The 25,721-nt window shown below is 35.8% G+C and overlaps 1 protein-coding gene across 1 annotated transcript; it reads right to left on the bottom strand.

The window, feature by feature from the left end:
• Positions 1-1,608: 1,608 nt before the first annotated feature.
• On the bottom strand, positions 1,609-20,687 carry LOC149814122 (ubiquitin-conjugating enzyme E2 22-like). Its single transcript, XM_089988272.1, has 7 exons — positions 20,508-20,687; positions 17,920-18,038; positions 17,543-17,687; positions 17,354-17,431; positions 17,101-17,213; positions 8,377-8,480; positions 1,609-2,126 (listed from the first exon to the last, which is right to left on the bottom strand). The coding sequence occupies exons 2-7, from the start codon at positions 17,920-17,922 to the stop codon at positions 1,829-1,831; spliced, it is 741 nt and encodes a 246-aa protein (XP_089844398.1). The 5' UTR covers positions 17,923-18,038; positions 20,508-20,687; the 3' UTR covers positions 1,609-1,828.
• Between the last annotated feature and the right edge of the window lie 5,034 nt (positions 20,688-25,721).

Raw genomic sequence — 25,721 nt, 5'->3', positions numbered from 1 at the left:
TACACTTCATTATCGCCCATATCTGTATGACTGCATCATTTGTGCAGAAGTGAGACAAGGACTACAGAGCCGATACATAATGATAGTAAACCATAAAAATTCTTCAGATGAAACGGTAAAAGTTTACGACCAAACGATAGCCGATGGGAAGAAAGCCGTACCAGAACCCATGATTACTGAACCCTCCACTTCGGGATGAATGGAATATTACAGGATTCTCAAAGTGAAACGGCTATTAAATGGACTCGCCTCTCGGCTTGGCAACCTCCCAACCCCAGCTGGTTCCTCATCAACATCAGCAGCTTATTTCAACGAACTTTGCATTTTAGATTCTCGATTAGAGATCACTCAGGATGTTTCTCGCTCAAAGGCTCGCTGCAGGACAAGGAATGGGCGGGCTGGTCCAAGATCCTCACCTCATTTAAAGCTGGGTCCAAAATCATCATTGAAAATCGTCGTCCAGACCTCATCTTTAAAATCAGTGGAACACTTGAGGGGAAGGGTTCGGAATCTGAAGTTCCCTGTGAACTGACAAACATTTTGTATAGTTTTGAGAGATGAATTGTACAGAAATTGAGTTGTAACTCTAACTCTGTTTTTAAATACTTAGAAAACTTAGCCAGAGGGGGGTTGTGCAAATCATGGAAATTCCACCCCCCGGACTGGTTCCCATCGCGGGAGGATACTCATAGTCTGTAATTTCTTCTCATTATTCATATCTGGTAGGGAACTGCCTAACCCCAACTTGGCTTTCAGGAAAAAAAAGCGAGGAAAGTAGCATGAGCAGCTTCAGAGCGCACCTCATTCGCGTAAAGAATGTTCATGCAAACAGCCCCGCTGCTTGATGCTATAACTGGCTCTCTTGAGGATGGTAGCCAAAGGAACCTTTCAGATATGAGAAACTGTCTTAGGAATGCACTACCCATTGTTCTACAGATAAATGGAGTAGGGTGGTTTAGAAATTAGAATGCATATTTGATACTTTGATGGTTTACCATCTGAGTCTTCGACTAGCACTTCACAGATGAAGATGAAAGGGTAGCGGGCATCTGCGCATCCCACATTTGCATGAACGTGCAGACGTGCATGGGGCCCAGACGCACGGAGACGGGTACCAACGTTTGAAAGTTACCCGACACTTTCTGCAAAGCATAGGGCGTAGTCAGTGCCAAGCTGATATTCGTAGAACCTAAATATCCACTGCTTTTATTTATTTATCAATGAGGAAAATGGAACAAGGCATCGTGATGCCGATGAATGAAAGAATGTTGATTACAGGTTTGAATACCCTGGTGTATAGTGGTCGCAACCAAATAAAGTCCAAGGAACCTTGAACGTTAACCTCAATCTAAAGCACCTTGGATGCAATTGGTTGTCAAGATGAACGACACCCAGAACCCATAACAAAAAATGGTTTCCATCTAGATGGCTTTACAAGAATTTTTAATTCCATCCAATTTCCCAATGAAAAATGGATGGCTAAGATTCATTAAAAACATATGATGCTTTTGATAGCATTGAAGTGTCGTTCATCTGGATGATGGATATCTAAGGTGCCTGGGACAGTTTTCTGTCTCAAATTTTAGCCAGCAGGTTCTATCATGAATATTTCATTTGCAGAAATTTGTTAAAATTATATAGAATATAACATGGAAAAACTATGATCTGTCCGTGAATAGCGTGTAGGGAGGCACAAAGCCATATCAATAATGGAAGAGAATTAGTCTCTGATAATTAAATTATTTGTACTAAATTTTTTGGCCTATTTCCAACTTTGATATCTATCATAGCGAGACCAAATCTGTAGTACTCTTGTTACCTCAGATTGCTATAATCTCTTTAAACTCTTCTTTCTTGCGTCCATCTTCTTCCTGTCAAACTGAACTTTAGCAACCACTTCCTTCTTCTGAACTGCCGAAGCGCCAATTGCTGCAGAACTCGCATTGACTGTTGGGTCTTGACCACAATTTCCCTTGGCACTCATGCAAGGAGCGAGCGGGGATGGTGCTGGCACTGCACCAGTTACAACTGTGTTTGTTTGTGCAACGTTAAGGGCAGTAGTAGATTCGGAGATGGCTGCTGCTTTTGCCTTGGGTTTGGGCTTAGCATGAATGCCAGTGTATAGCCTACAAAACATAAAATTCACTATCAACAACTATCATTCGAAAGCAAGAAAGAAAGCATGCATGCATGGGTATGCACGAACTCTGGATGGGAAATTATGTTCAGAAAATCTGTGCCTGCAAATGAATTCTCTTTCATGTACATGCATATTGAAAGAAAATTGACATAGAATGAGGAAAATGAGACACCAAAGCAAGAGCTGGAATGAGGCAACCGAATCACCCAACTCAAGTTTCAACTGCATCATTGATCTTCATTCAAATTACATCTAATCTCCGGTATTAGTACAGATAAATAAACAGTAGCGAAAAGATGACAAAAACTTGCATAATTTTACAGTAATATCCTACACCATATATCAAGTCAGCCCAATGAAAACTTTCAACTCAGCCCTACATCCACCAACCAAATTTCTTCATAATATTCGTTATTATTGTAGTTCCTAAAATCAACCTCAAACCATATTTGCTATTATATCTATCTAACTTGGGTGTGTGTAGGTTTGATTGCAGCAGCCTAAGAGGTTGAGCCCAAATCTTGGTCCTACCACCACATGGGAATTTCGATGAAAGTCCTAGCCAAGCACAATCGAAGTGTGCATAATTGTTAAAATGTAAAACTGTACATATATGTATATATAATAATATTATATTATTATATATATATATATAAATACATTTTTAATTTCTTTCTTTTCTGTATTTTTTTCCTTTATTTTTATTTTGTCTTTATGTCATCTAGTTCAGTTTGAACTAGAATGACTGTTGCTAGTCAAGTCCTGTCCAGACTTGACTAGCAATAGAGCTGTTGGACTATGCCCAACAGCTCTATTGAGTCCTCTTTCAGCTGTGTATATAAAGGGGTGCAGCCCCTCTTGTATTTTACTCCAATGCTTCTTAAGCAATTGGTTTTTCATATCAATACAGAATACATTTTTATTTTTATTTTGTTTCCAGTTATACCCTTTTTAAGGGTTATGCTTTAGTGTCATTCTTGACACTTGCTCTTGTTAATCAAAGCTCGTGTTTCGAAGATCCCCATTTCATTTCATGGTATCAAAGCCGCGGAAGTACTAAATCTTGAGGAAAAGCTGCCTCGGTTTCCGTGCCCGTTTGCAAAAGTGTTCGCCACTTGAAGAGAAGTGTTTTATCACTTCATTGGAGAAGATTTCACATCTTGTTGTATTGTTTTTTTTTCTTTCTTTCTCATTTTCCTTCTTGTTTCTCTTCTATCCCTATTCTTTCTCTCCTTGTAATCGATGGATGACAATGATAAAGTCACCATCATGCCTATGAAACTAAGCGATACGAACTATGTAACATGGGCTTCAATCATGAAGCACCATATATGGGGAAAAGGCTTATGGGGGATTGTGGATGGTTCCGATTCGGAACCTAAGCTATCTCTTACTAAAAAGGAGGGAGATAAAGACGTCCCTCTATCGGAAGAAGAGAAAATCAAGGCTATTGCCTCATACGAGAAGAAATGGAAAGAATGGAGAATATCTCATGCGAAGATAATGTCATGGCTTATCAATAGAGTTGACATTAAAAAATGCTCAAGTCTTGCCAAATTTGATCATGCCGATAAGGCATGGGAATACCTTAAGAATATGTATTCCCTTAAAGATATTGCACACGTGTGCAACCTCCAAGAAAAAGTTCGAATGATGACACAAGGAGACAAAACTATTCGTGAATATTACAATGGGTTGTCCGAACTTTGGGAAGAACTTTCCCTTTTAGAACCAAAGTGGCATTGTGCCGAAGACATCGAGCTTCGTCAGAAACAACTCGATGTTGAACATTTTTACCAGTTTATCACTGGATTAAGGCCGGAATTTGAAACCACTAAATCGGCCCTACTTCACCGGGGAAAAATTCCTTCTATTGTTGAAACTATTGAAGAGTTAACAATGGAAGAAAATCGTCTCCGGAAAGGTTCTTTAAAAATTGAAGATGATTCCGTTTTAGCCGTGTCTAGACCAGGGAATCATGTTCGATCATATAAGCCTCCTCACTTTAACCGACAAAATGGTGACTATGATAAGAAGAAAGTTATTTGTCATCACTGTCATGAACCGGGACACTACAGGCCACAATGTCCCAAACTTAAGGAGCTGAGAGAAAAAAGAGCTGCAATTGCTGGATCGGAGCCTAAAGATCAGGATGCACCAGTTTCCCTGGCCCAACTAATGGAGATCCTTCAGCCTCTCATCAAAGGTGCCTCTTCCTCATCTGAAGCTTCAACCGGCGCAGCAGCCTCATCTTTTTCTGATTTAGGTAAAATTTCTTGGCTTCTTGACTCTGGTGCATCTTTTCATATGACCCCAAATAATCAAAGTCTATCCAAATGTATTAAAAATAAAACAAGTGTGTCAAAGGTCTTTACTGCTGATGGGACTTCTCTTGAAATAGAAGGAATAGGAAATTTTGAAAAAAATTATAAAACAAAAAATTTTTTTATTCCAGAAATTAGACATGTTCCCAAATTAAATTTAAATCTTTTATCTGTATCTCAAATTTCTGATTATGGGTGTAATATTTTTTTTTCTTCTCATGGTTGTTGGGTACAGGATCGCCAGTCAGGCAAGCTGATTGGGGAAGGCCATAGAGAAGGAGGACTCTATTACATGGATTTTTTGGAAATGCCGAAGAAAGCTTTTTGTTATAATATTCAAAAAATAGAGTTGGAACTGTGGCATAAGAGACTTGGTCACCCACATATAGCCAAAATCCAACATTTTCCAAATCTAGGGAAATTTTGTAACTCTGAATCATTTGATTGTAAAGATTGTATTCTCGGCAAAATGAAAAGATTACCATTTCAGAACAGAACCTTTTTCTCTTCAAGACCACTTGAATTAATACACTCGGATGTTTGGGGTCCTGCACCAGTAATTTCTAAAGGAGGATTTGTTTACTATGTTATTTTTGTCGATGATTTCTCCCGACATACGTGGATGTACTTTCTCAAACATAAGTCTGAAATATTTTCATACTTTCAAACTTTTCATAATATGGTTAAAAACAAATTTCAAAATGATATTACTATTTTTCGCACAGATTCAGGGGGAGAGTTTTTATCCACAGATTTTCAAAATTATCTTAAATTGCATGGCATCACACATCAAAGATCTTGTCCTTATACACCTCAACAAAATGGACTGGCAGAACGAAAACATCGCCATATTATAGAAACCACTAGAACTTTATTAATAGCAAATCAAGTCCCTAAAGACTTTTGGGCAGAAGCTGCCTTAACTGCCACCTATCTCATTAATAGGATGCCATCTTCTTCGTTACAAAATATCACTCCCATTGAAAAACTTATGAACATTTCTCCAGACTACTCTAGATTAAGAATATTTGGGTGCAAATGTTTCATATTTACTGACAAAAATGATAAACTTTCCCCTCGTGCGATTCCCTGTGCCTTTTTAGGATATGCTGAAAACCAGAAAGGTTATAAATGTTTTGACTTCAAAAATAATAAACTATATGTGTCTAGAAATGTTTCCTTTCTTGAAAAGGAGAGCTTCTTTGATTTTAGAAAATTAAAAGACGTCACTGAGTACTCCTTTTTGCTAGATCTAACATCAACATCTGATGAATATGACCTTGATTGTAACTTTGATGATGATCCAAGAATTATTGATCTTAATGTTGAAAATGAAGAAGTTCATAGAGATACTAGTATTCAATATTCCAGGCGACAAGAGTCTAATACTCCATGTGCACTTGAGAAATATTCTAACATTCCAACTAGACAATCATCCCGAATCTCGAGGCCTCCAGAAAAGTTTGTATCATACGAGTCTTTCTCACCCACATATAGGGCAGTTATTACATTAATTCACTCATATGAAGAACCATCCACATATTTTCAAGCAAAAAATGATATCAAATGGATAGAAGCCATGAAAGTTGAATTAGATGCACTTAAAAAGGCTTCTACATGGAATATTCAAGATCTTCCTCCAGGGAAGAAAACTATAGGATGTCGATGGGTTTATAAAATTAAAACCAAGAGTGATGGTACTCTTGAAAGATATAAAGCCCATTTAGTAGCCAAAGGTTATGCCCAAGAATATGGGATTGATTATGAAGAAACCTTTGCTCCGGTGGCTCGTATGACTACTGTCCGAACCTTAATTGCCTTAGCTTCTATCAAAAAATGGTCTATTTTTCAAATGGATGTCAAAAATGCTTTTTTAAATGGAAAGCTAGTTGAAGAAGTATATATGGAACCCCCTCCTGGTCTAAGTATTCCTAAGGGTAAAGTCCTTCGCTTAGAAAAAGCTCTTTATGGACTTAAACAAGCACCAAAAGCTTGGTATGATAGGTTTAGTCGTGTTATGATTGATATTGGTTTTCAATTCTGTTTAACTGACACTGCTTTGTTTATTAAGAATTCTGATGCAGGGATCATTGTGCTTCTTCTCTATGTGGATGATATGATCATCACCGGAAGCGATAAACAGGGAGTTGAAACAATCAAAACACTTCTTAAATCTCATTTTGAAATGACTGATTTGGGCTTGTTGAGATATTTTTTAGGCATTGAAGTTGCTTATTCTCCTAGAGGATATTTATTATCTCAGACTAAATTTGCTTTTGATATTGTTTTCAGGTCTGGTATTACTGATGATAAGAAAGTTGACACTCCAGAAGTTGTTAATGTTAAAATGAAGATTGATGATGGAGAACTTCTTGCAGACCCTACTCCTTACAGACAGCTTGTCGGGGCACTTTCCTATCTATCCATTACCAGACCAGATATAGCACATGCTGTTCATACAGCAAGTCAATTTCAACATGCTCCTACTTCTGTTCATATGGGAGCAGTCATGCGTATTATCAGATACATCAAGTCCTCTCTTTCACGAGGACTTTTCTTATCTTCCTCCTCTTCTCTTGATTTAATTGCATATACTGATGCTGATTGGGGAGGTGATCCCAATAACAGACACTCAACCACTGGCTTTTGTGTCTTTTTAGGGGAATCATTAATCTCGTGGAGGTGTAAAAAGCAGCAGAAGGTATCTCTCTCATCCACCGAAGCTGAATACAGAGCCATGGCAACCACGACCATGGAAGTAGTTTGGCTCCGACGACTGCTTGCTGACATGGGAGTTGAAGCAACAAAGGCTTCACAAATGTGTTGTGACAACAAAAGTGCGATCTACATTGCCAGTAACAGAACATTCCACGAACGCACCAAACACATCGATGTCCAAACTTAAAGTCTGAACATGATGAATATCATATGTCCAAACTTAAAGTCTGGGTTGTCGGTGCTATTGCAGATACAGCAATAAATAAATCTATAAATACAGAATGTGGTTCAAGAACATTTTTTGTGGAAATATAGGATAGAGAGGTAGGGTTGGAAGTCTTTATGGAGTTCGAATGATTGTTTTACCTGAATTTTATCATGCACTGGTCCTCTGTAATGAAATCATTTTCATCACAAGACAACAAAGATTGTTTGCCTTTCCTATACAATCAAAAACCAAGTTGTATAATGCTGCCTATTTTGGAAAGGCATTTTGGGAGAGTCACAAAATATTGTTCTCTGAAGGGATTGTCTTAGGATACTATAAAGCATGCTAGTTTTATTGCGAAAACCTTTTCTTTTACAAAGGAATTGAAAAAGTAAGGTCAAAACAGAGAACACTTTGCAAAGAAAAAGAGAAAACATTATTTTAGAAAGCCATCATTTTTATCATGATTTCAGAAGAAAATCCTAATAAAACTAAGTAAATAGAAATGAAATGAACATTCGGTATTTTTAGCTCATTTCTCTTTGCTAAAATAACTTGAAAATGTCATGACTAAATCAGTTAACTGGTGGAATCTAGAAACATAGTTTATCAATGAAGTAGGAGATTTTAGGAAAAGTCAAATTACAAAACCTGTCTCACGTATTACCAATTTAAATCAAAGTGCCTATCTTTTCTACTAGTCCATCTAATTGCTTATTCTTTTCCTATACAACAACAAAAACCTGGCCCTATGATCATTTACTTGAGCATGGCTTACTTAAGTAAAATGACAGAAATCACATTAAAAGTTGTTTTATTAATGAGAAAAGCATTATGGAATCTGATTAAATATTATTTAATCATCAGCAACAGGGTATCGCTCATACCCTAGGGAGGCCTCAGGTGGATTAAGAAATCCAGGTTGTTAATAATAATGAAAAATTGACAATAGGCTGAAGAAAATCCAACTGAATATAACTACTTACCGCGCATGACGAGCATACTCTTCATAATCCTCAAGAAGCATCTTGCCAGCCTGTTCATTCAGAGCTGATTCTGGAAACGGTTCTATCAACAAACATCTAACCACCTGTTATTTTGCATCAAAGCATTTATTTGTTAAAAGGAGGAAAACCTATTTAAACTTGAAAGAATAGAAAACAGCTAATTCCAATAATGAATAGTAGCTTTGATTGCCAATATGAAAGGCTATTATGTGCCTTAAATGTGCTTTTGGAAGTATTATTCTAAAGGAGAAATGTTTCCTGATGCACTTCCCACATTTCATGCTTGTGCCTATACACCAGGGTTACCGGAAGCGCCATAGTACATGGGGAAGCGTGCTTTCCCGAATCGTGTTTCGGAAGTGCGAAACGTGGTGCTTCAGAAACGTGCAGGAAAGTGCTAAAAAAATTTGGGAAGCATGATTCCCAATTTAGGGGAAGCTTGATTCTCCTTATTTTTTCATTTTTTTGTGTTTTTACTTTTATTTTTTTTTATTTTTTCTCTTTTTTCACTTCCCCCTTGCTTCCTAGGTTGCTTCTGAGACGATTCCAGGTTCACTTCTAAGTCGTCCTGTGCTGCTCACTTCCTAAAATTTTAGAAGTGCCATGCTTCCCGCTTCCGCTTCCAGAATTGATTCCCACTTCCGCTTCCCCGACTGGCAACTCTGCTATATACCCTGACGAATTCATTAATCATTTAAATTTAAGAAGCCAAATTTCTTAGACTTCAGGAATACAAATGTTTTAACTTGGTAACAGGATCTTGCAAGAAGCCAAATTCATACGGAAAATATCAAACACATTCTTGTCCACCCAAGTGGCACCGCCAGCAAGCTACGATGCAATCCTTGTTGGATGATTCAAAGTTGTGAACCATCAGAAAGAAGCAGCTCAAGCTTTGTTATATAAACCAAAGAAATTAAAATATCGGAAAGAGGAAAATTATGAATGAAGGCATTGACATTAGGTATAAACCAACATGAAAGGAAATTTTTGAGATTGCAAATAGCCTCTCCAGCAATCAGTTGTTAATTTTATATTCATCGTTTTGTGGCATGCGGATGAAAGCAGAAACTGTTCAAGATTTGTAACATGTACTTGTTAGAGAATATTTTGACTAATGAATAATCCCTTATTCATTTTTTCCTACACTACCCTAGACACCAAGCAAACACAGAATTTCTATCTATTAGATTCTTTGTTACCTGGACACTCCTAGAGGTCCATCGTGTCCTTGTCCAGCCGTGTCAGATGCCGACATCAACATTTCAAGACATGGCTTGGACACAACTATTTTTGAACTTCAAAGTGTCCACACTATCAGAAAAAATATGCGGGACACATGTCAAGTATGGGACACTTATTGTGTGGTGCATAGACACTTCAGAAATAAAAAAGTGTTTGATATCTTATAAACTACCTTTTTTCTCAAGTATAACTATATGGTGAACAGTAATGACCACTAGACCAAAAACAGCCTTTTGAGTTTCTTTTTCTAAAAGAAGTCTAGCAATTTTCTATCTAAACTTCAAGGACTTTATAATTTATCAATGTTCAACTTTTTATAATAATTTTTTTTTATTTTCTTGGTTTTGACCTCTCTCTCTTATATCATTTCACGTCATGACAAGGGGGCTGCTCAATCTTTTAGTTTAAAACTAGCGACTTTCCTTCTCGTTTTCTTTCTCTTCTCTCTCTTGCCACATCTTTTTCTCCTGTTTCTCTTCTTTTTACTATGAAGAGAAGGTATATAATAATTATATATAGGGAAACTAGAATATGTTAAACAACCAAATATGTTTGCTGGTATGAATCAAGATTTTCATAGGTTTTTCTGTAAATCTAAACCTGCAGATGCATTCGGCGTGGTCCATTTTCTAGGAATCAATTGTTTGATCATTGTAATCGGATCAAGAAATGTGATTTTTTATGCTTGAATATTTATGAAAATTCTAAGACATTGATTCAACCCTTAAAAGATCCTTCTTATACATCGTAATTGGATGATCCAAGTGTCTAGATTACATCCGTACGGTGAAATTTTCGAAAAAAAAAGTAAAAAAACCTATGAAAATCTTGGCTCAAACCAGTAAACATATTTGGTTGGTAAACATATTTCAATTACCCATATAGGGAAACTGTCACCAATATTTTGAAAATATCGCAATATTATCAGCTATTTCAAGGTGGCTGGTTGTTAAGATAAATATACTATACAATTTTTATGTATTATTATATATGTTAAATTGTATCTCTATTTTTCTTGTATACATATATTTATATATATAATGAGAGATACATATACATATATGTATATGTATCTATCGTTATATATATATATATATATATATATATATATATATATATATATAAATATATATTTTTCACATGTAACCCATAAGGGTATTTCGGTATTTTTCTCTTTTTGCGCATATTCACATTAGTGAATATGTTTGTACTTTTTCTTCTTTTTCTTTTCTTTTCTTTTTTTTCTTTTCTTCCTCTTCTTTTCCTTTTTCTTTTTCCTTTCTTTTCTTCTTTTTTGACTTAGTCAACCCTTGGAGGGGGTCCAACACTAGACGTTGGACCCCTCCAACGGTTAGATTTCTAACCGCTGGAGGGGCTCCAACGACTAGTGGGAGCCCCTCCAAGGGTCCCTCTTTTGTATAAATAGGGGTGAATCCCCCTCATAAATGTATTCAATGCTTGGAGCATTGTTCTCAAATTGTTCAATAAAATTCTTTATATTTTGGCATTTGTGTTCTTCATTTGTACCTTGGGTACATTTTGTTAAGTGTTCTTGTGCCTTTGTGCACATATCCCTTCGTGGAGTTGGTGCTTGGTTTGCACACTATCTCTCTTTGAGATATTTTTACAATATATATGTATATATGTATATATGTATATAGGTATATATATATATAATATATATTATATATAATATTAGTCAACCTAAGTTGATTTTATCTAGCCATTGGAGGCTAGTCCAAGGGCTAGATTGGTGGCCTCTTTATTCCATCTCTCCTCTTTCTCTATAAATGTATGGGTGTGTGTATATGTGTGGGTTGAGAGAGTGATGGGTAGTTTAGGTTTATGAGTGTGAGTGTATTTGTGTAGCGAGGATATTATGTATTTTTAATTTTCTTTATTAATGAAATTATCCATTCATTCATATTCCTAGTGTTTTAGTTTTGGTTTTTATGTTTTTGTCTAAAATACATTACGTTTCAATTCTTGAAGTTCATTTCCGAGTGCATTGGCATCTGTGTCATTTCATGACATAGTATAAGGGTAAGGCATCGCGGTCTTGGAAAAGATTCATATTAGTGAATGATATAGATTCAAGGATTTCGCATTCTGGTATGTATCTTTGGATTTTCTATTTTCATATGTATGGTAGGTGTTTTAAAAAAAAGGTTATATTAAAAACAAATGTTTTTTTGGAATATGTTAAAATTATTGTCTTTTGATATGTGAAATATATGTTTTAGATTATGAATATATATAGTGAAAATATGTGATTTCTCAAAGTCTTATATGTGTTTCATGTTTTGCAAAATATTAAATTTCATGTTGTATTTTTTTCTTGATGTCTCTTAACGTATGTGCATATATGGAATCATGGATTATCTTTGGTGATTTTAATTATGTGTACAAACATGAATTTTAAAGATATATTGTGTGAACTATTTTAACATAGATGTTTTCTAAGCTCTCAGAAGGTCCTTCTATCATTGTGTGAATGTGTTATTCCATGTATGTTTTAGTCTATGTCACATGGGTGCGGGTGCGGGTGCGGGTGCGACACGGGTGCAGCGCAATTTCAAAAATTTTGGACACGGGGACTCGGCTATATATATATTAAAAAAAAATAAAAAATAAAAAATAAATATATATATATATATATAAATAAGACTCGGTCAAAGTTGTGCCCATTAGGGGACAGGTGATGAGTTGTGAAGGCATTCTGTACACTTTCTTCATACAGGAATAATTCACTTTTGGGCACTTTCTTCATACACTAATAATTCACTTTCTTCATACAGGAAAAAACCACAAAAACTTGAGTTGTGCCCATTCTGTACTTAAAACTTGAAAGTGTACAGGTTTTTTAGTTGTGATGGGTTTTTTTTCCTTACAGCTGTAGCCTAGAAAATTTAAAAAAAAAATTCCAAAAAATGGACCAAAATGACCCTGGGTGCGTTGACCACACCCAGGGTCGGGTTGACCGAGTCCGAGCCGCACCCGTGTCGGTGCGTGTCAACGCGGGTGCGGCGACCTTGGAGCCGAGTCCGTGTGACATAGGTTTTAGTGATATTGCTCTATTTTAAAATACCGTATTAAATAAGATTATTTTCAAGTTAATGACTTGTGTTGGATTAAGAAATTCTTTGGTATAAGTCTCAAGTAGCCTTTATGATTATTATTAAATGGCATAAGCATGGATTGTCATCATGTACTCGAATGCATATTTTAATAATATTAAATGTGTTTTTCAATTATAAACGGCTAGATTTCTAGCCATTGGACCCTCTCCAACGACTAGATTGTAAAACACATGCATGGTCAGATTTGATAAAAAACATAAAGAAGAAAAAAATCCTTCAGGAGCCCTGTAAGGAGGCAATAGGTACAGTTCAGAATCGCTTTTTTATATATACACATGCATTCATCTATGTGTGTGTACAGTCGTCTCCCAGTATCCTAATTTTAGAAAATTATCATATAGCACCAAGCACATCCGGTTCATGTCCCGCTCCCACATATGTATGTATGTGATTGATTTTCTACAAGTATAGCATGATCAGGGTTACAGGAAACACTCATAGACATGGGGAAGAACACTTCCCCAAAATGCATTTAGGAAGCACGAAAAATGGTGCTTCCTAAACATTAGGGGAAGTACTCTTTTTAAATAGGAAGCGAGCTTCTCCGATAATGGGAAGTGAGTTTCTCTTTTGATGGAAACTTATTCCTAACTATGGGAGTTGTGTTTTCTTGTATTTTGTTAAGATGTATATATATATAGTCATACCCCTTAGGGGTATTTTTGTCTTTTTATCCTATGTAATTAGCACAGTCCACTAGGGACTTTTCTTCCTTTTTTATTTTTTTACCTTTTCTTTTTTACTTTTGACCATGTACAAGCTGGTCCATTTAATAGGATTGTTGGGATCCTCCCCAACGATCACAAATGTGACCGTTGGGGAGCTCCCAACAGCTCTACGGAGCTCCCCTTTGTAGTATAAATAGGAGACCTTGTCCCCTCTCATTATATGGTTGTTTTAGAGCATTTCTTCAATAAAACACATTATTTATTTTATGCTCTCTTGTGCTATTGTGCTTAAGCACCTTGTGATTTATGTATCTTGCCCATTAGTGGCCTTGTAACTTTATGTATCTTGCCCATTAGTGGCCTGGTTATTGTGTGTTTAAGGATATTTCTTGTGATCTCCCATTTCATTACAAAAAAAAGAAAATGTTTTTGAAAGGCCAAATTGTTCTTCATAGAATTTTTTGTTAAAAGGCAAGGGGAGGGTTTTTTGTGTTTTTAGGGTTTGTGAGTGGTCTCTCTCTCGTTCTTTGGCAACTTCGACATTGCTTTGGCGACTCCAACAATCTCCGGCTCCGACAACCATGGGGATCAAGTACTCTCTCTCTCTCTCTCTCTCTCTCTCTCTCTCTCTCTCTCTCTCTCTCTCTCTCTCTCTCTCTCTCTCTCTGGGTGTTGTTTTTTCTTGTGTGCGTTTGAAATTTTCTTGGCTGTTTATTTTTTGTTTTCTTGTAGTGGGTGCATTTGAAATTGATGGATTTGTGGTTAATATGTACTTGGATTTTGCTATGTTAAATTTTGTTTTGTTGCTATTTATTGGTCCTGTGATAAGTGAACTACATGGCTTTTTGCATTTCACAAGTTGAATAGCTGGATTTCCTATGATGGTGGGTACCCATTATGCATTTGAATGGGTTGAATAATTCTAATGGTTTTTTTTTCTTGTATTGGTTCACAAGATATGTTATAGCATACCATGGAGAAATTTTTCTGATACATAAATTTTGTTGCCACTGAAAATTTTCCAAAAAATGAATTTTGTGTATATACATTCTTAGAAGCATTTATTTGTGCAAATTATATAGGCTACAAAATGTACTCTTGACTCATTGCTATATGAGTTACACGATTCTGAAACATGAATGTTTCTTGATGTATTCATTATTAAATGCTTGCAACAGGATGCATTTGTTAAATGGTTTCACTTTCATAAATGATTCAGTTTTGATATTAATAGATCAGCTTTAATGTTATCTACTCATGTTTTATTTTGTCAATGATAACATAAATTTTATATTTTGGTAAATTAGAAAAAATATAATTACATTTTTGCTTCTTCTTCAATTTCTACTCGCTTTCCACTCGAATCCTATGTCGCTTTCCTTTTTGTTTCCCCTTCGAATCTTGGTTTGCTTCCAGTTCAATTCCTAGGTCACTTCTCTTCTCGCTTTCGAGACAATTCCCAATTCACTTATAAGTCGCTTTGTGCTTCCCACTTCGTAAAATTTTAGAAGTGTTTCGCTTCCCACTCCCGCTTCTTCGTCTGACAACTTTTAACATGACATATGACTGAATCTGATCAGCAAACTTACAAACAACAAAGCATTTTTTAGATGGGAAAGCATCACAAAAGAATGAATAATCATGTAGCTTTACTCCAGAATATCCCTATTAGAAGATGTCACGGCATTCATAAAGGATTATCCAAATTTTTTTTACCACCACACCAGCAATAAAGATGGAAAAGGATTTCTCTTAGTTTTCTTTTTTTAAGCTCCAGAAAATATTGTCAATTGAGACAAGTAATTGCAAGATAGTTATTCCACATTATTCAATAATTATTCTATCTAGAATTTTCAGAGATACTTGCTTCATACTCAATAGAGTAAGCACGCTTGAATCACGCATCAAGAAAACCTTCCCGGTAAGTATGAGGACATAATGAGTTGACATGAATCAAAAACATCTCAAGAAACAGAAAGGAAGAAAACATATCATGAACCAACCCTATGGTGACAAAGAACTGAACATATGGAGAAGTAATATAAGTCCATCACTAAATATTATTTTAATACACATGCTACTCATGTTTGGAGATAGAAAATTTGAAAGGGAAATCTTGCCTCTAGATAACACTAATATGGCATAGCAAGCTGTGATCAATTTTCGAGGAACATAGACCAGGACACTTGAAAGGCTACATTCAGAGCAACAAGGAAACCCCATTGTCAAAAAGTATAAGCTATCAAACCAATCACATGGAAACATGCAGACAATGTTTGATAATAAAATAAAACCTAGAATTTGCAAGGGGTTGGAAGTGTAAGTTATTTATGTGCTTATTATGTTTCTCTGATGACCAAGGTTTTAAAACCCGTGACTCGGGACTCGACTCGTTCTTTATTGACTCGTGACTCGGCGGGTCAACTCGGTGACTCGGACCGGGTTTTGTTAACTTTTGATTTTAAAAGAAAATAATATATAATTTGTCTCAAACCATGTTTTTCAGTAAACAAGAGATGATAAACTCATATACAGGGGCTCATGTTAAGCAAAATATGTCTATAGTTGGGACTTTTTAAAATGGTCCATGCTTGGTGAGACCTGACCAACTCATAAATGTTGTAATGGCCAGTTCACCAGGTTCTACCTTTTGTAGGCCCAATCCACTTCAAAATCAGAGTTTGATCCCAACTCAGAAAATATTGGACTTGTGCTTTATGAAACATGCCCACATATCAAAAGTAACCATGTACAATATAGAATTACACTTTTAAGCTGCACTAGGATGAGTGCCAGAAAAAATTGGCCACAGTATCTGATTATGCAGAATAGACTCACAAGGAAATCATCTAATAAAAGACAATATTGAACAGCAGAATGAGGGGCCGAGGCTTATAGTTTTTGAGATGAAACTATGAAGGATATCCAATGTGCTTTGTAAGAGACATTCAGCCATACTATAGGCTCAAGAATCACAGTCATAACAAGCACATGAAACTTGCTCATGTAGTGTACACTTCCAACTACACATAGCTAAAGACAAGTTCTTTTCAAAGTCATGATCATATTCAGTCATAAAAAATAAATTAACATTATAGCCATTTCAGTAATTTGAAAAATAGAAAGATATTTGAGAGAAAGTATGGGTTACATACTATGTGTGAGAAAATCCATAACAAAATCAAAGAAGAAATTCTCAAGACAACTGATCAAATTATACAAGCCAATTAATTATTCCCTATTGATGCAAGAAACATTTTTTTTATTCTGAAATACCCAAAAAATCAAATTTCAAGCATCCCAGAACTCGGCCGAGTCAGGCCCGAGTTTTGGCAAACCGAGTTTGCCTTGCTAGGTTGACTCGCTGGAGGGCCGAGCAGAGCCGAGTCAACGAGTTGACTCGGCGAGTTTTAAAACACTGCTGATGACAACATATTTGTAACTTTTTATTGGTGAATGGTGATATTTCTCCTCTCTCCTAATCTTCCCCTCTCATCCTATACATCAAAAGGATAAATATTAAATTTAAACGAACAATCCCACATTTAGACAGTAATAGTCATCAGAAAATCCTATAAGCACCTGTCACTTGCAAACCAAGTTCAGAAAACCAATTTTAGACTTTGAACTCTATATATGTTTCTACTTACAATGAGAACATGTCGCAGTCCAAGACTTGGATTCCAATCCTTCTTCAGTGTATTGACACAAATCTCCCCATTTGTTGCAACATTTGGATGAAATATTTTTGTAAGGAAATAGCCTATGGTGACAAAATTGTTAAAAGCTTAAAACAGCAGAAAGAATAAAACACAATGACAACTAATATTGATGCAAGACCAATTTATTAGCTATTGCATAAATAAAGTGAAATATAATTTTAAATCAAAGTAGACAGCTCACCTTTGGGAGGTGAATGGGGAAATTCATGAGTTAAAACCAACTTCATGCGAAAAACACCATTTTCGTATGGAGTTCCAGCTGCATAGTCAGGAAGTTTAAGCAAAGATGTAAAAATGTCCCAACTTTTATTTTACACAATCAAAATAAAAAATTTAAAAAAAGAGAGAAAAGAGAGCTTTTTTCTTATACCTGGACCCTCAATATCAGCAAAGATTGTGGAGAAGTTATCATCATTTACTGTCACTTTAATGCCTTCTGGTGGACTCTCATCAAGATTTTTCAGCTCTTTTGCAAGTTCTTTTATGACGTTAGGGGGCAGATTTTCATTGGTAGCCTGTAATAAGCCATAATTAACATCCAGACAAACCTATGAAGAGGATAAAACATCCAATGCTCACATAGGAAATTAACAACAAAATGATAACAGAAACCAGTCTCATAGAATCACATCCATATTAGAAAAAACACAAATTTTGCTAACTCCACTGTATGATTCCATAAAAATCTCAAAGTGCACTACGCAAAGTCTGATAATTACTACCCATCATGACAAGTTAGAAGATTACCATTGGCTCTCTGGAAAGAAAACTGGATGCTTGCAAAGAATGCCTGCTTCGGTGCAGATTAGGAGATCCACTTCTTCACAAGAAAATGTTCTTTCTATGATTCTCAGCAAATATTCAATCTGCATGTTCAACTTTCAAACCAATCAATACATTGACATAATAGAAGGAACACCCAAAACCAGGCTTTGAGAAAAGAAAATATCAATACAAAATGAGGATCTTGGTTCATCAAATTTTGGCATATAGCAAGAAATACACATTCCAAACAAAAAGTAAACATAGCACTAGCTTCCACTAATATAAATAAAAAAGGTGACTTCGAAAACAAATTTTTTAATCTATCAATAAAGTTAAAAGAAACAGTGCCAAAAATAATAAAACCTTCAAGAGACCTTGAAATTTTTTGTTGCATAGATCATTGTAAAATTTTAAGCATGATTTGATTTATATAGGAAACACCACTAAAAATACAAGTATATATGTGGAAACCAAAATCATAGAAAAATAAATTTTGGACTGATTTAAGAAAAACTGTTACCAGAGATATTAGAAACATATCACATGGATAAGTGAAAATGGCACAGGTGGAAAATGGAGTATCATTGTGAGTATCGCTGTGACATTAAAATTTACATCAGTGAATTCTAGGCCAAACCAGAAACAACTTGAGAAAGCATCAATGATTCTGAGGCATGTATACAGATTTATTCATCATAAAGACAATGTCTTGTACACAAACAAGAAAACATACAGAAAAGTTCTGAGTACGGGAAAAATAAAAAAATAAAACACAAAGGGAGAAGAGCAGTCCAATCTGCCTCTTCGTTCACCAAAAGATGTAACCATGTTTGCAAAGAAAGAGGCAAAATTAAAACAAATCATAACGACATTTCAAAAGATGGCAAGATTTTGTCAATGTTAGTTTCTCTAGAAAAGAAGCAGAGAACCAGACGAGCATTAAATGTACAAGCAAAAAAGCAAAAAGTAAAGGTAAAAAGAAGAACATAACCATCGTAAGGTGTTTTTATGGGGAAAAAAATGATAAAAGGTAACTTAACCATCGTAACTCATGAACATCAATAGCAAAAGGATCCATCGTAGATACTAAAAAAGAAATGGAACATAAAAATGCCCTAATTGTCAACGGAAAAATGCAATCACAAATGCTTCATAAGATTAATCTTATGTATGCAAAAAATCTTCACCAAAGCAAGACGATCTACCATAAAGTCGAGAGTGTGAAGAAAAAAGGAAAGAGAAAACCTACAGAGAGTGTAAATAAAGCTAACCTAAATTCACAAGATTAGGAAGATAAAGATTCATTGTATGGAGAAGAAATTTAAAAAATGCATGTAAAAAATGAAAAACAACAAAAATACCTAAAGTGAATATTATTTACCCAAATCATTTGTTTTACGAAGAAAGAGAAAGTAATATATTAAAAAGGAATTCATATGAACATCGTTCAACAGGAGCGGAATAAAGAATGCGTTTGAAGTTCACAAGAAATGAAAAACATTTAAAAGAGAAAAGTTACACTTAGAGATAACGAACCCTAAGAGCATTCAATCAATGACAGAAAGTGGCGATCTGCATAGAATAATCGAACCAAATATTTTAAAAAAGGCAAAATTCCAGATTTTTCATTTAGAAAGGGAACAGTTTGCATCAAATGAGCACGCAGTCACCAAGGGAAACCTGCATAAATCAAGAATATTAAACGGATAGAAAGTACCATTAGAAAATTAGGTTGAATTGAATACCTGACTAGTTATCAAGAAAATTCCACAAAATCTCTTCATTTAAATTGAAAATCAGAAAGAAAATACAACAGTTAAACATTTTTACACATAAGAAAATGCAGATTAAATCTCACCATGGATCAAACGCAGAAAACTAAGTTAAACACATGAAAATAATCTCTACATTTAAAAGCGAGATTATTCAAATGAAATAGAAAGCTGACGCTAAATTCAAAGTCATTCAAATCCGTCAATTAATACAAAAACTGACTGAAAATGCAGATTATATCTGCTAAAAGAGAAAGTCAAAAAAAACTTTTCAACAAAAATAACCACAAACAGCCACTTGAAAAACAAAAAAAGTAAAATATTTACACTGAAAAAGCAAGTTGTCACCCGCCAGAAAAAATATGTAAAATCGACAAGAAAAGAAAAAGCAGATCGAGAAAATGCAGAAAAAATCATAATCTCAAGAGAGAAGGTCCAAAAGAGGAGGAAAAAACTTCTAAATAAGCGAAAAATCGGCGATTATTAGAAAAATCATATTAAGAAAATGCGGATCCAATATAAATCTCAAGAAAAGATAGGCAAAAGAGGAAAAGAATCCCGTAAATGAACAAACACTGAACAATAAACAAACAAAAAAAGATAAAGAAAATGCAGATCAAATCTCAATCTCAAGAAGAGAAAAGCAAACTCTGCAGAAAAATCTCGTCAATAAAAAAATCCATAAAAAAAAAACTAATTAAACGAGAAATCGTTACTCTAAAAGCGTCAGATTCAATATCATTCAAATTCATACAATAAATTTAAAAAATTAAAAAAAAAAAGATCCAAAGAACTCACCCGGAGAAGATTAGAGACAAGAAAATCAAAAAACGGAAATTTTCCTTTATTTCTTATTTCGTCTCCTTCTCCTTCTCCTTCTCCTTCTCCTTCTCCTTCTTCTTCTTCTTCTTTTTCTTCGATGGAAGAGATCTCGAGAGGATTTTCAGAGAACGAAATGAGAGGAATTTTTTGGGGCCGAAAATAATGGGACGCTCTTTGGATTTATATATTCGGCCCTTTTTTGGATCTTTCGCTGGAGCGGACCTCAAACTTTAATTAATCGCATTGCAATTTGTTTATTGGGGGGGGGAGGACGCGAGACATTTTTGAATTTTGAGATATTACGAAAATTCCCATTATTCCCGAAATATTTACGGATATGTCCCCAACGCATTGTCTGCTGGCTGAGGCTTCCGAACGGGTTGGATTTTTTTAAAGGCATCGGGTTGTGCTACTGTGATGGAGTCAGCACAGTATTAACGTGTTGGATCCACGGACGCGATCAGGACGCTACATTGTTCGGATTCGGTTAATTAAACCAATCCTATCTGATAGTATTTGGATATGAACTCAATTATGACAAATTATGTGTGGACCCTGATAGAACCCACTATGAATTTAACCAAATAAAAAAGAGACTGCATTATCTCCTACTCGCAGCTCCAGGTCCTAGCATGGGACCCATGACAGATCTAACCTTCACTCAAACACCTATGTCACAAGGATAACTCCATTTTGACTCCCTGTTGTATCCCCTTGTGTACTAGACATATTAATCATCCGTGATCGCGTCCATGTGACATACCAAACAGGGGATTTCAAATCAGGATCTTGAGCCAATTAGGGGGTAGGGGAGAGAAGAAGACTGGGTGGTTCGGATCGAATCTAAAATCTCCAAAATCTCATATTCATCCTCTTTAATAAAAGCATGAATCTGAGATCGGTGCAAGCAAATAGGCCAGACTAGAACCATACCAAACCCTGTAACTAAAGAAAGAGATATGATTAGGGTCTGTACATAGAGCCAGGTATTGTTTGTGAAGTTTCATACCAGACCCAGGTTCGACCAAGTTTCATTAAGATCTGCAATTTTTTCAATGTAAAAAAGATTAAAATATATATATATTCAACGAAGGCCTAATGATGCCTCAGTTAGAAGGATGGAAAAATGGGAAAATATATTAGTTAAAAGAGGTTGGGGTAGGCCTAGGAAGACATGGATGGAGGTGATAGGAAAGGATATGAATGCTTTGAACCTCACCGAGGACATGGCATTGGATAGAAATGAATGGATGAGAAGGATTCATGTGGAAGATCCAGAATGATTTTCTTTGTTGGTTCATATCGCCGACCCCAATTGTTTTGGGATGAAGGCGTAGTTGTAGTTGTTGTTGTTGTTGTATATATATATATTATTTTATCATATATGGGTAGGGTTTGGTTCATGTAATCATGGTAGGACCTGGTATGGTTTTCTTTATAGTAGGACGGATCGGACTGGAGTCCTAACTCGGTACCAGCACCTCAAAGTTAGATCTGGATCTGAATCCACTCATATCCAAACTGTTGAGACCTCTATCTGACCCGAATAGTATGCTTCCTTTGAATTTTCCCATGCTTTTGTTAGTGGCCTATAATGGTGAGGAAGGAACACCAATTTTGAGCATGTGCTTGGCTTCTCTGCATGATCATGTTGGGAAGGTCCCACCTTTTCCAATTGCCAGAGATAAAAGGAAGTATGGTCTTTGTCTCCTTGTTTGGATTTACGTCTGTCCTAGGCATGAGTCCTCCTATGTCATAGCTGGATGGACATAGACAGCGCATCCTAAGCATATAGGCCTCCTTATTAGAACTTATATCACACGGACACATCGTTTTGGCCGTGTGTCATGACAGGCATGTCTGCTTTGGTCACAACTGGTTATGTCAAGGCTGAGAAAGTAAAAGCAACTGGTTATGTCAAGGCTGAGAAAGTAAAAGCAGCTACATGATTCAAGAAAAAAACAATCATGGCAATCACAATCACAACTTGTATTTTTCTCATGCTTCACTAACCTTGAGAAAGTGTGTTGATTCTGATTTACAATCGCATCTTGAGAAAATCCAATAGTCACAGGTGTTGGAAAACATGAGAAGGATAATGCGCATAATCAATAATACACAAAAACAGAGAATTACGTGGTTCAGCCTTAGCCTATGTCCACGGAATGAACCAGCTATTATTTCTCATATTCAGTTATGACTTTGTTACAATTTCTCAAGGTAAATATAGAGAACTCGATCTCCCAGGATAGCATCCAATCCTGGAAAGATCTAGAAAAAATTGCTTACCAAGATAGATATGGTAAGTACGTGGATAAGGATATAAAGCAACCAACTAAAAATAACAAATAGCTAAACTTAAGGAACTCGTATCCTATCCAGAATCGTCAACAATCTCTCCCTCTAGTTGGTAGGCAGATGTCAATCTGTCCGAACTTGCTTATGATATCAAGATGTCTTTCTTTTCCCAAAGCTTTAGTGAACACGTCGGCAAGCTGATCTTGACTTTTGACATGAAGGGTTTTAATGACTTGAGTCTGAATTTTTTCACGAACAAAATGACAGTCAAGTTCAATGTGCTTTATCCTTTCATGAAAAACTGGATTAGCTCCAATATGGATGGCGGCTTGATTGTCCCACCTTAATTCCATGGGTTCATCATTTTAAATTCCCATATCTGATAGCAAAGATTTGATCCAAATGAGTTTACGCGTTCCAAGAGCCATAGAGCGGTATTTGGCTTTAGCACTTGATTGAGCAACAACATTTTGTTTCTTACTACCCCAAGTTACCAGATTGCCTTAGACGAACACACAATATATAGATGTGGATCTTCTATCATTTGGGTATCGAGCCCAATCTGTATCAGTATACCCAACAACATTTAAATTATCATTTCTCTTCATTTAGATCCCATTTCATATCGTCCCTTTTAGGTAGCTGAGAATTCTGTAAGCTGCCTCAAGGTGTGGTTCTTTGGGTTCATGCATGAATTGACTAATCAAGTTAACTGCATATGTTATATCTGGTCGAGTGACAGTGAGGTAAGTAAGTTGACTAACAAGTCTTTGGAACTCACCAACATCAATCATTATTTTTCCATCATCTTTCCTTAGTTTGCAACTAGCTAGAGTCCACAAGAGTGTCAATCGGCTTGGCTCCAAGCATCCCTATATCCTTGAAGAGATCCAGAATATATTTCCATTGGCATCTGAGTGTTCCCAGATCTTTTATTTCAAAATTGTGATGAAGTCTCTTTTTCACTTGCTTGATCAAGACCTCATTATTTCCTATCATGATTCTGTCATCTACATATACAAGAATGATAGTAGTTTGAGATCTCTGAACAAAAACAAACATGGAGTGATCAACAGAACTTCTCTTAAACCCCATTTCAAGGAGCGTGGTGCTCAACTTCGCGAACCAATCTTGAGGAGACTGCTTTAGACTATAAATAACCTTGTTTAGTTTGCAAACAGCCCTTTCATGATTTTGAACTTGGTAACCCGGAGGTAACTCCATATATATTTCTTCCTCAAGATCTTCATGAAGAAAGGCATTTTTAACATCGGATTGAAATATTTTTCAATTCTTATTCGCAGCCACAGATAAAAGTATTCTTATGGAGTTCATTTTAGCTATAGGTGTGAAGGTTTTATTGTAGTCAATTCTTTCAATTTGAGTATAGCTTCTTGCGACCAGTCTTGCTTTATATCTTTCAATGGAGCCATTACTATTATACTTGATCTTGTAAATCCAACAACATCTTACAAGTTTTTTTCCTTCAGATTGATAGACGATTTCCCAAGTACCATTTTTCTTTAGTGCCTGAATTTTCTCTGCCATAGCTTTTCTCCACTTGGGGCCAAGGCTTGCTTCTTGGAATGTGTTGGGTTCACGGTGAGCATAAACACTTAGGACATAAGATATGTATGACGATGAGAGGCCTTTAAGAGAAAAAAAGTTTTGGATAGGGTAAGAAGTGAAAGGTGTGGATGGGGATGACACCAAATAGGTGTAAAAATCCTTCAGATGCTCAGGTAACCTGGAGATGCGATTGGACCTTCTAGTGGGAGCAATAGTAGGCACAAAACTGATTTCATTGGAGTTCGGTTCATCAACATTGTTTGAGTTGGACTCGATTTGGGAGTTAGGAGTCGGGTTAGGCAAGCCTTGAGATTCTGCTGTGGGAATACCATCACGGTTTTGAACGTTTGAAAGAACCAATTGGTTCCCATTCCAATCTTCCCCTGCAGATGAACCTCATCAAAGAAAGTAACAGGTTCATGAAAAAAACATTCATGTTCAAAAAAATGGACGTCTCTAAAGATATAGAATTTTTTTTGATGAGGATCAAAACATCGGTATCCCTTCTTAACTGTAGAATAACCCCAAAAAATACATTTAACTGATTTGTGTTCGAGTTTATCACAACTTTTGACTTAAAGATAAACAAAGACCTTACATCCAAAAACTCGTAAGTTGGAAATAGACATGGATTTGTTATACACAACTTCCAAAGGCACACGTCCTTCAATAGAGGAACTGGACAAGCAGTTTGAAATGTAACAGGCGGTTCCAATAGCCTTAGACCAATATTCTTTAGGGATGTTTTTTTCAAACATAATAGCTCTGGCAACATTGAATAAATGTCAATTTTTTTTGCTCTACGACTCCATTTTGTTGTGGAGTTCCTGCGCAAGAGTTTTGAAGCAAGATCCCATGATTAGTAAAGAACTCTCTCATGATAGAATTGACAAATTCACCTCCATTATCATACCACAAGACCTTAATTTTCTTATCAAACTGAGTGGCAGTTAATAAAATTTTGAAAAAACTCTTGAAACTTCATTTTTGTTTTTGAGAAAATAAATCCAACTTGATCGTGAGTAATCATCGATAAAGGTAACAAAATAGTTATACCCCAAATGTAATGTTACAGGGGCAGGTCCCCAAACATCTGAATGAATCAATTAAAAAACAATCTCAGATCTATTACTAGAATTAGAAAAGGGTAAATGAGTGGCTTTGGCATATTCGCAAGAATCACAAGCACTTGAAACAAAAGGTAAATACGATAATAACTGGTTCTGAACTCTTTATGAGGGATGGCCTAATCTTGTGTGCTATAACATGCTTAATTCTTTGGAGTTGTAAGCAACAAGAGCTTTCACATTATCATCCAAAAAA

This window comes from Nuphar pumila, chromosome 15, assembly GCF_984573655.1.
Source record: "Nuphar pumila chromosome 15, dmNupPumi1.hap1.1, whole genome shotgun sequence".
Lineage (NCBI taxonomy): Eukaryota > Viridiplantae > Streptophyta > Magnoliopsida > Nymphaeales > Nymphaeaceae > Nuphar > Nuphar pumila.
This window is presented reverse-complemented; position numbering and strand designations above follow the sequence as displayed.